General features: G+C 37.0%; 1 protein-coding gene across 6 annotated transcripts in view; it reads right to left on the bottom strand.

The window, feature by feature from the left end:
* Positions 1–11,170, bottom strand: part of Pds5a (PDS5 cohesin associated factor A) — a 161,824-nt gene that overhangs the window by 44,979 nt on the left and 105,675 nt on the right. For all 6 annotated transcript variants that reach the window (XM_008827242.3, XM_017796663.2, XM_017796664.2 and 3 more), the window contains 5 exons: positions 9,981–10,049; positions 8,164–8,300; positions 4,047–4,170; positions 3,442–3,646; positions 2,668–2,782 (listed from right to left, as the gene is read on the bottom strand). In XM_008827242.3, coding sequence (XP_008825464.1) covers positions 2,668–2,782; positions 3,442–3,646; positions 4,047–4,170; positions 8,164–8,300; positions 9,981–10,049 — 650 coding nt within the window. The remainder of the gene's footprint in view (positions 1–2,667; positions 2,783–3,441; positions 3,647–4,046; positions 4,171–8,163; positions 8,301–9,980; positions 10,050–11,170) is intronic.

Here is an 11,170-nt window from a genome sequence, read left to right as displayed (position 1 = left end):
ACCAGTTCCATCTATGTGAAGATAAGTCAAAGGTCCTGCTCTGGATTCACATGGAAGCATGAATGAGATGTTTCCTCTGATTGACCCTCCTCTTTGTAGACTGGACACTAGTTCAAGTCCATCATGTGGGGTCTCCATGGCCTCCCTGAACAAGAGGACAGGTAACTCACCATATTTACAGGACATTTTGATAGATGTTCCACAGGCCCCCTGGAACTAGTCAACCTAGGAGGGAAAGGAGCAAAACCTGTCCTTTATGTCCCTCTGACCAAATTATTATAGGCCTCAAGCCAAGGATCCAAGTGCAACCGATTATGACTAGTAATAGATACATACAGATGAGAGATGCATGCACCAACACCTCAGTGTTGGTAGCAAAAACAATGAATCTTTCTACAAGGAACAATATATTCTACAATGAAATGGAGATCTTTTTTAAAGGTTAAAAACCCATTCAATTTTATGTCTTACAGGGTTTATACTGAGTCCAATATTGTATAACTGTATTAACTCAACTGTGAACCTAAAAATTTACAGCCACTTGCGAAAGAGATGTATTCTTGCTCTGGAGTGTGTTACTGAATATGTTAAAGCTGTAATGAAATGCTTCTTCTAATCATATAGTTATTAAAAATTTTAAAAAAATGACTATGTAAAAAAATATAGAAAAAAATTGATATATAAAAGGCAGCATCACTGTAATGATATATTGGAACAGCAGAATAACAGGCCTTCAAAATATAAGTTCATAGCCCAAAGCTATGAAAAAGTAATGCTGGGCTGGGTGTGGTGGCGCACGTCTTTATTCCCAGCACTCGGGAGGCAGAGGCAGGCAGATGTCTGTGAGTTCAAGGCCAACCTGATCTACATAGTGAGTTCCAGGAAAGCTGGGGCTACAGGGAGACCCTGTCTCAAAAAGACCAAAAAAAAAAGCAATACTGGAAAGTATACAACATCTCTTTCAATTGTTAAGATTTTGACACCATTTTAATGGCCAAAGCTATAGGAGATAGAGATAAATGTTGAGTCTTTAATAAGGAATTAATTAGGAATAAAACTTAATGAGTCACACAGAAAAACTGTAATACTTTAAACACAAGCTGATGGTGCTAATTTAAGGGCACAATAGAGAGCTAGGCATGGTGGCGCATGCTTTTAACCCAAGCATTCCAGAAGCAGAGGCATGCAGATCTCTGTGAGATAGAGGCCAGCCTCACCTACATAGTGAGTTCCAGTGCACCAGGGCCAAACAAAAACCACAAACAAACAAAATAAAAACATGCAACAGGGAAAGTATAGCTTCAAAGTTTCTTAGAGGTCTTTGTAGAGATTTCTCAGCCTCTTAATTCTTTCATCCTACATCACACACAAAATTCTAATTTATATAAATAATACCTTAAATGTGTTATAATTGTAAACTTGCCCCAGAATATTTCACGTAAGAGCACGTTTTTTGGATATTATTGTTTTAGGATACATGTAAAGGTTACTTTTTATCTCTTCTGGATTTCTGAGATACGGTCTCACGTATCCAAGACTGACATCTAACTGCTATGTAGCTGAGGATGACCTTGACCAACTGTTTCCACTTCCAAGTGCTGAATTTACAGGTATATGCCACCATGATTGACTTATGTGGGGGGCTGGGGATTAAATCCAGAGCTTTGTGCATGTTACTAACTGAGCCATAACCCCAGCCCTAAAGATTACTTTAAAAACTAAAAAAAAAAAAAAATTATATATGGGAGCTGGAGAGATGTCTCAGTGGTTAAGAACACTGGCTGTTCAAATCCCAGCACCCACACGGCAGCTAACAACTGTTTGTAACGCCAGTTCTGGGGGATCCGACAGCCTCTTTTGTCCTCTGTGGGCACTGCACGACATGGGTGCACTTACCTACATGCAGGCAATATATGCATACACATAAAATAAAAATAATAAACAAAATATTTTTAAAAATTTGTATATGTAAGTGCACAATTCGCATACAATTCCTGAGAAAGCCAGAAGAGGGCACCAGATCCTCTGAAATTAAGCGTTACAGATGGCTATAAGCAGCCAAAGGGGTGCTGGGAATTAAACCTGGCTCCTCTGCAAGAGGAGTGCTCTTAACTGCTGAAGCATTTCTGCAGCCACCATAAGATTACTTTTATGGAGAGGTATGTGTGTGTATATGTGTGTGTGCATGTGTGATGAGAGAGAGAGAGAGAGAGAGAGAGAGAGGCTTTGAAGATGACCTTAGGAATACAGATTTGAACATGACCCTAAGCATACAGATTCCTAATTCAAAAAGCTAACTACCAACAAATAAGAAACAATCAAAAGAATAAGAAAGGACTGGCTGGACAGGAATAGTTTTGAAAGCTTGTTTTAAAAGCTTACAATTAAAGCCGGGTTTGGTGGCGCACACCTGTAGTCCCAGTACTTGGGAGGCAAAGGCAGGTGGATCTCTGTGAGTTCAAGGCCAGACTGGTCTACATAGTGAGTTACAGGACAGCTCGGGCTACAGGGATTTTTTTTTTAAAAAAAAAAAAAAAAAAAAAAAAAAAAGCTTACAATTAAAATAAATTAACAAAACCACAGAATAATAAAAATTCCAATGAGAATAATAGGAAAAAATCTGAAAAGTAAACATAATTTGTAGAATTCATGAAAAACATGACTTACTCTTTGATGTCACGAAGCTGATCAACATCTTGTGATCTTGTAAAATCAGGATCATGGGCTAGCAGGTGAATCATGTATGGAACTACATATTCAGGCAACAGTGATAATAATTTCTCTAAAATGAAAACATTATTAACAATAATAGTTTTTGTAAATCCCTTCCTATGTTTGAGTTCAAACCATTTTGGTTTCTTTTTTTTTTATTTTTATTTTAATTTTAATTTAATTTTATTTTTTTAAATTTTATTTATTTTATTTTATTTACAGGGTTTCCCTTTAGCCCCAGCTGGCCTGGAGCTCATTATGTAGACCAGGCTGGCCTTGAACTCACAGAGATACGCCTGCCTCTGCCTCCCAAGTACTGGGACTACAGGTGTGTACTACCACACCCTGGCTTGGTTTTCATTTTTGATCCTCAGTTATTTACAAATCAGAGGTAACATGTTCCTAGATGATAATGAAATATTTACTTTAGTTTTAATTAAAGCCAAATTAAAACAAATTGTATAGCAGACAATGGACAAGCCAGGAAAAAAAATGTATATACTCTGACATCTGCTGATTTCATAATAAAATGCAGTTACCCCCAATCTTATGTGGCATAAATAAATGGGACTCAGAATAAAAGATTTCAGTTTTAAAGTATATTACAACTGCAATGACAATATTCTATAAAGTTACCTGTTTTGTTACAAATGAAATGGAAATGTGAGTGCCCCTCCTACGCATACTAAGAAAACACATGAGCACAACTGGGAACTATCAGGTACATACCAGTAGCCATAGGGTTCTGTTTTATGTATTCCCTGCGTATACTGATGTTCTTCAGTAAACACTGTCGTGCATGTGCTCTTCTTTCCTTCACAGGATCTTTGGCACACAAGGCAAAGATAGCCATATACTCCAATGGGAGGAGTAACTTTACAAGTGCCTTATGCAGCTTCTGAGCAAATATTTGCCTTACTTGGTAACATTCATCCTATATCAGCACAGAAACAAAAGTACATGAATGGGCAAACATTTACAGAACAAAAGAAAACAAAAAAGGTTAAATATTTTTAAAAAGTCATACTAAGCCGGTGGCGCACGCCTTTAATCTCAGCATTCAGGGGTGGCAGAGGCAGGTGGCTCTCTGTGAGTTCCAGGACAGCCTGGTCTACATAGTGAGTTCCTGGGGCTATAGGGAGACTCTGTCTCAAAAGACATCCTCCCCCCAGAAAGACAGACTAGAGTAATAAATAATTTACTATTTGGAAGACATTTTAATAGGGAACAACAGCAATCTCTTTTGTATGTTCATATATAAAGTAGGTCTTTACTCAGAAAAGTAAATGGAGTCAACTTTGGAAAGAAACATATGAAATGAGGTTATTACTTACATTAATAACAAGTGCACAGAGCTGAAACTGTTCTGGGGTAATAATTTCATGGTAGCAAGGTTCCTGAGCAAGCTTCATTATGGCACTACCAGCAGCTAATCGCAAGCGAGACATATCAGATTTACTATAAACAAACAAAAAAGAAAAACATTTCCTATAACCATTATTACACACAAAAATGTTTGATTCCTTTTTGCGTTGAAGACTGATAGTAGATAATATACTTAAAATAATATAATCTACAGATACAGGCAAGTTACTTTGTGTCAATGAACTCTACACAATGAAAAGGCTCAAACACTGGTTTTCTGATAATAAATTGATCTTTATTTCTAAGTCATTCTCTACCTTGAATCCATCACTACCCAATTGATTCTACTTTATTCTAATCAAAATGCATACTGTGAAAACTTGCATTAAATAAATATGCATTTATACACACAGAACTAGAATTAATGCTGTATGTTTGATGATTGGCAACAAGAAAATTATGAGTGAAGAGGTATCATTCAAATATTTCCAGGAAAAGATAAAGAGATTAGAGCCAGTGTACATCTCAGTATTAGTCCCTGGGGTCAACTTCCTTTCACAAGATGAAAATTTATTTTTTGATCTTTTTGAGAAAGGGCCTCCCTGTAGCCCCACACAGACTCCTTTCCCTGCCTCTGCTGGGATTAAAGGTGTGCACCACCAAGCTTGGTGAAAGTGAAACTTTTGAAGGGAGCCTAGGTGGAACCCTCACCCTGCTGGCTTACATGACATCAAGGGTTAAATGTAGAAAATGTAGACTTCCTCCCTTCCTTTTTTCTTTTCTTTCCTATTTTTTTGGTCTTTTTGAGACAGGGTCTTCCTGCAGCCCCAGCTGTTCTGGAACTCACTATGTGGACCAGAGACCTTGAACTCAGAGACCCGCTTGCCTCTGCCTCCCGAGTGTTGGAGTAAAGGCATGCGCCACCACGCCTGGTTCCTTTTTTCTTTTACTTTTTTTTCTTTGGTCTTTTTGAGACAGGGTCACCCTGTAGCACCACCTGGCCTGGAACTATGTAGACCAGGCTGGTCTCAAACTCAAGAGATCCACCTGCCTCTGCCTCCCAAGTGCTAGGATAAAAGGTGTGGGCTACCATGCCCAGCTTTTTTTCTTTTTTCAAGACAGGATGGCTGGCTTATAACTTGCTATGTAGACCAGGCTGGTCTGAAACTCAGAGGCCTGCTCCCAAGTGCTGGGATTAAAGATGTGTGCCATCACATCTTGCCTGAGCATGCCCTTTTATTTGAAGACTACTGACTTTTGCTTGGCATTTCAGAAGAGAAAACGTGGCTTGCTTAGAGAACAGAACTGCAACAGTAAGCATTAACCACGAGGGATTCTGAAATGGTTTTTGTAGCAGATTAAATCAGGAATGGAAAATGGCTATTCAAATTTGAGTGCCTGCTCTGTGCCAGGCAGTGTGTGAAATACTCTACATATTAATATTCATTGTATAAGTTGGGAAAATGAACTTTATGCCATTTAATTTGCACTCTACAAGATTTTTGAGACTCCTTTAGAAAAGTTAACAGCTTTATATACATTAATATAACTAATAAATGGAGTGTAGAGATATATACATTTATAATTCTGGAGCCCAAGCAAACACCATTCTATCATCCAAGATCAAGTAGTCAGGGGCTGGGGAGATGGCTCAGTGGTTAAGAGCACTGGCTGCTCTTGCAGAAGAACCAGGTTTGGTTCCCAACACCCACATGGCGGCTAATAACAGTCCCTAACTCTAGTTCCAGGGTATCCAACACCCTTTTCTAACCTCTGTAGGCACTGCATGACACAGGTGTACTTACTGTAGGCAATACACTCACACACATAAAATAAAAATAATAAATATTGCCGGGCATGGTGGTGTATGCCTGTAGTCCCAGCACTTGGGAGGCAGAGGCAGGGGGATCTCTGTGAGTTCAAGGCCAGCTTGGTCTACATAGTGAGTTACAGGACAGCTCGGGCTACAGGGAGACCCTGTCTCAAAAAGACAAAAATAGTCCATGACTCGCATTCCACAGTTAATCACTCCCTTATTTTTAGTGGTAAATAATGTATAAGAGAATACATACATTTACATATATATATATATAAATAAAAATGTGTATATGCTTCTTGAAACAGTGTTTCCCTGTACCTTCAGCTGGCTTAGAACTCACTATGTAGACCAGGATGGCCTTGATCTCACAGAGATCTGTCTGCCTCTGCCTGTGCTAGGATTAAAGGCTTGAGTTACCACACCCAGCTCTAAGTATATTTTTGCATTATTATTTATTTCATGAATGTGAAAGTAACGAATCAAAGAATAAGAACGTATTTTAGGATCAGATATGAAATGCCTAAAAGTCCTGCAAAGACAGTATCAACTCATAGAAGAAAAAGACCAGAACCCATTTTCCCAATTCCACTGAGAAAAATTTCTTAAAATAAAAAAAAATTTTTCCTGCCAGGCAAGGTGGCACAGACTTTAATCCTGGCACTCGGAAGGCAGAGGCAGGCAGATCTCTGTGAGTTCAAGGTCAGTGTGGTCTACATAGCGAGTTCCAGGTTAGGCCAGGTGGGGCTACAGGGAGACCCTGTCTCAAGACAAACCCCCCAAATTTTTCTTTCCAATTTGTTAGGGAAAGAGAGTATTAAGTTTAAATTGCATTAGCTACCTACGGTACTGTTAAATGTTTCTTTCCAGGTCAACTGATAATAGTCTTGCCTATGTATCACTAATTTTTAAGATCTCGATATGATGCTTTTCAGTACACTATACAGTAATGCCAAATACAAACTTCTCATTATTGCCAATTCAGCTCTAATCATTTTGTTGACAAAAGGCTATTGATACCTTATTCTGAAAGTTTTGTATCACTTCAATTTATCTAAACAGTAAACATCATCTAGTGCATCTATATTATCTATATGTATATTACAAATATATACAAAAATCTTATTTTGTACTCTCGAGGGAGAAATTTTTGTTATCTTTATAACACAGCAGTATCTAGTATCTAACAGTGCCCAATAAATACTGAATAATAAAACTTCTGTTCCCTACCATAAATTTTAAAGTAGAAATGTGTCACAAGTAGAAATCTTTATCTCTGTTGGTGCTCTTGACCTCTAGTACATCAAGTATTTGAACAAAACAGGGGACTTCAAAATTTCTTCACATAAAAAGGAAGAGAAAGAAGGGCTGGAGAAATGGCTCAAGGGTTAAGAGCACTTTCTACTCTTGCAGAAAACCCAGGCTCAGCTTTCAATCCAGTTTCAGGAGATATGATGCCCTCTTCTGGCCTACGTAAGCATCATATATACACATGGTGCCCTTACACACATGCAGGCAAAACACTCATAAACATAAAATACAAATACATAAAAATTCAGAAAGAACAAAAAGACATTTCAATAAATTGAAGCATGAAAATTAATTTTCCATTTATTTATTTTTAATATTTTATTTATTTTTATTTTATGTGTTTGTGTCTATGTGTATTGCTTGCATATATGGAAGTGCACCCGTGTCGTGCCATGTCCAAGGAGGTCAGAAGAAAGCACTGGATCCTCTGGAATTAGAGTTACAGACAGCTGTTAGCTGCCATGTGGGTACTGGGATTCGAACCCAGGTCTTCTGCAAGAACATTCAGTGTTCTTAACTGATATGCCATCTCTCCAGCCCCTTATTTATTTATTTATTTATTATTTATTTTTAAAATCTGTAGACCTTCCTGGAAATCACCAGACGCTTCTCTTCATTTTATGAGCCAACATTAAAGGTGTATCTTTTTTAGGGTCCTAAATCATTTCACTTGTTCAACCACTTTACTACAGTGCAAGTAGTCTGAAGGCAGAGATAACCTGTTTTTGCTACAATATTTCTCAAAGTGTTTTGCAAAGAGTAGAAATTCAACAATTCTTACATAATTGAACCAAATGTGGATGTTAACTAATGCTGCACTGGTTATAATTAATGAAGAAAAACATATAAACCCTAGGTACATAAGATTTGACCCAAAGCATGTAATAATGAGCATTAAATAATTCTATACAAGCTCTTACCAGACCTTGGGGTAAGGAAACTAGAAAGAAGAATCTCACCTGATCCTCTTTTGTTCTGTCAGGTCACCCTCACTAACCAACATCGCTGACAATAACCGAAGAGTTGAGTTGGCAGATTTAGACTGGTTGTTTTTCATACCCAACAGCCACCTTACCAGAAGTTTAATTGCTTGTACCTACAAAATATTAACATGCTAAAAAAAGAAAGCAACTTAAAATTCCAATTAAAGGGAAGATTAACTTAAACTAATTAGACGTATAACCTTACCTATTCTGATCAGCAAACACATATAATTACCCAAGTCAATGGGATAATAAACAGTAACAAGGACTAATATTTAGTCTGTGCTTAATTTGTACCAAGAACTTTTCCTAGTGCTGCATGTGTTCTTATTTCCAACAGAGAAGACAAATGACGAACATTACTATGATAGATAACTTATTCAAGTCTGAATCCCCAGGTTTTTGACACTATAGCACTAAGATTTCTTATTTGAAAATATGTAATTAAAAAATTATTTAGAATACTGGCTAATAGACATTAGGCAGGGTCTAAGGAGGAAGAGATGGACAGAGGACCGGTAACTGAATGGAAACATAGTTATGTGGAAGTAGTAACTCCAAAGTATAACACAATTGGATAACTATGGTTAACAGTAATTAATTGGACATTTCAAAGTAGCTAACAGAGATGATTTTATAAGTTCTCAATACAAAGAAATGATAAATGCTAACTAATCCAATATAATCTTTACACATTATGCCCTCCATAAGAAGTGTAATATGTATCAATTAAAAACAGAAAACATTTAAAATACCCACTAAACCTATGTTGACTAAAACCAAGTCTTTAGCTAGGCTTTCATATATTTAAAAAATATTTTTATTTTATGTGTGTGCATGTATTGCCTGCATGTAGGTAAGTGCACCGATGTCATGCAATGCTCGCAGAGGACAGAAGAGACTGTTGGATCCCCTGGAACTGGAGTTACGGATAGTTGTTAGTGGCCATGTGGGTGCTGGGATTTGAACCTGGGTATTCTGCAAGAACAGTCAGTGTTCTTAACCACTGGGTCATCTCTCCAGTCCCGGACTTTCAAATTTTTGTTTACTGAAAAACTGTATAAGGAATCAAATCTAGTTCACCTTAAACTCCTACCTAAACCTTTGAAGCTTACGTAATTACTTGTGTTCTTAATTACTTGCAGGTATCTACTCAAAGGACTGTTATCAATATATGTGAAGACCACCTAGCCAAAGGCTCTAAATATTATTTATATTTAATGGCAACCTGGAAAAAAATGGATAAAATACCGATGACTATGAAAGAAAACAAATTATTAAAGATGAAATAATCTTTTATTATTTTTAATTGCAAGTCTATTACTTTAAAAAAGTTAACAATTCAAGTTTAACATACACTTATTAGATCCATCAATTTGGTACAAATCACCTATCTTTCCCAAATGAATTTTATTGTGGTGGTTAGGTTAGATAAGGCATGTAGCTAAGCACATCAGACATTCTACAGTCTCTGTGTAAACCAGACTCAGTGAGATGGTTTTAGCAGTCTGATGATAATGACATATATAAGGAAAGGGCTAGGGGTGTAGCTTAGTAGCAGAACAGTGGGAAAGCATTTGTGAGGCCCTGGGGTAAATTCTCACCACCATTCCCCTGCACATATACACACTCCAACTACAATGTTTTTGAGAAACAATTTTTTAGGTATGAATTTTTAAATAAAACATCTAACTAAATAATGGTTATTAACTGTTAAGTTAAAAAACCCAGGATACCTGTAAGTATTATTCCTTTTTTAAAAAAAAACAAAACAAAAGGCTTATCAAATTTACCTTTGCTAGTACTTCAGGAGAAACTTCCTCATCTGGAGACCATAATTTTCCATTCTTCTCACCTGTTGACTATAGGTAAGTAAAGAAATTTAGCTTTTACTAGGAAAAATTTTGTTTCTGATTATGAAGTTTCTCACCCATAGTAAGAAATGTAGGGAAAATCTATAGCAAAGCTACTGGGCAGAATTCAGTTTTTTCTCAACAAATGTTGTGAAAACTGGATATTGACAAGTGAAAAAAGAAATGATACTGGACTGTGATACCACTTAGAAACATTACCTAAAAATGAATAAAGAAGATAACTTTAGAGGTAAAATAAATTCTTGGCAGACAATAAAGGGGAAAATCTTAGATTTAGAAAATACTTAAGGAGGGCTTAATATCCATAATATATGAATCTTGCTGATTCAGTGATATATGCCTCTAATCCCAGCATTTGGGAGGCCAATGAAGGTAGAGGCCAGCCTTGGCTAAGAGACTGAGAAATCAGTCTGAGCTATATGAGACACTTCTCAAACACCAAAAACTGACACCTCAACAATAACAACCAACCAACCAAAACTACATGACTTTTATCAGCTACAAAACAAATTAAATTCTGAATAATACTAAACGTAGATGAACCTTGAGAAGGTACCAAATGAAACAAGCCAGATATAAAAAGACAAATATTATACAATAAGAGATATCTAGAGTAAATTCATAATCATAATGTAGAGCAGAGGCTCTGAGGGACTATGTTAAGGGAGAACTGGAGTTAACTGTTCAATAGTCAGAACAGTATTTCTATCTGGGATGAAAAAAAAAATAGATCAGGTGGGATGGTAAAGGCACTTGTTGCCAAGCCTACCCACCTAAGTTTGACCCCTAGGGCCCACAAGTTGTCCTGTGACCTCCACATGCACATTGTGGCCTGTTCCTTCACCCCTCCAACTAAATAAATGAATGTAGTAAAAAAAAATTTTAGGCCAGGTGTGGTGGTACATGCCTTGGGAGCCAGAAAGGGACTGAGTTCCAGGCCAGCCTAGACATGGTGAATTCCGGGACAGTCAAAACTACAAAGAGAGATGAATGAATGAATGAATGAATGAAAAATCAAAGTATCAGGAGATGGATGATGGTGACTAGACAATAGTGAGGATGTATACATGAGAGAATTATGTACTAAAAGTGGCAAATCTTATATTATT

The sequence above is a fragment of the Nannospalax galili genome, unplaced genomic scaffold, assembly GCF_000622305.1.
Source record: "Nannospalax galili isolate Female #2095 unplaced genomic scaffold, S.galili_v1.0 scaffold772, whole genome shotgun sequence".
Taxonomy (NCBI): domain Eukaryota; kingdom Metazoa; phylum Chordata; class Mammalia; order Rodentia; family Spalacidae; genus Nannospalax; species Nannospalax galili.
This window is presented reverse-complemented; position numbering and strand designations above follow the sequence as displayed.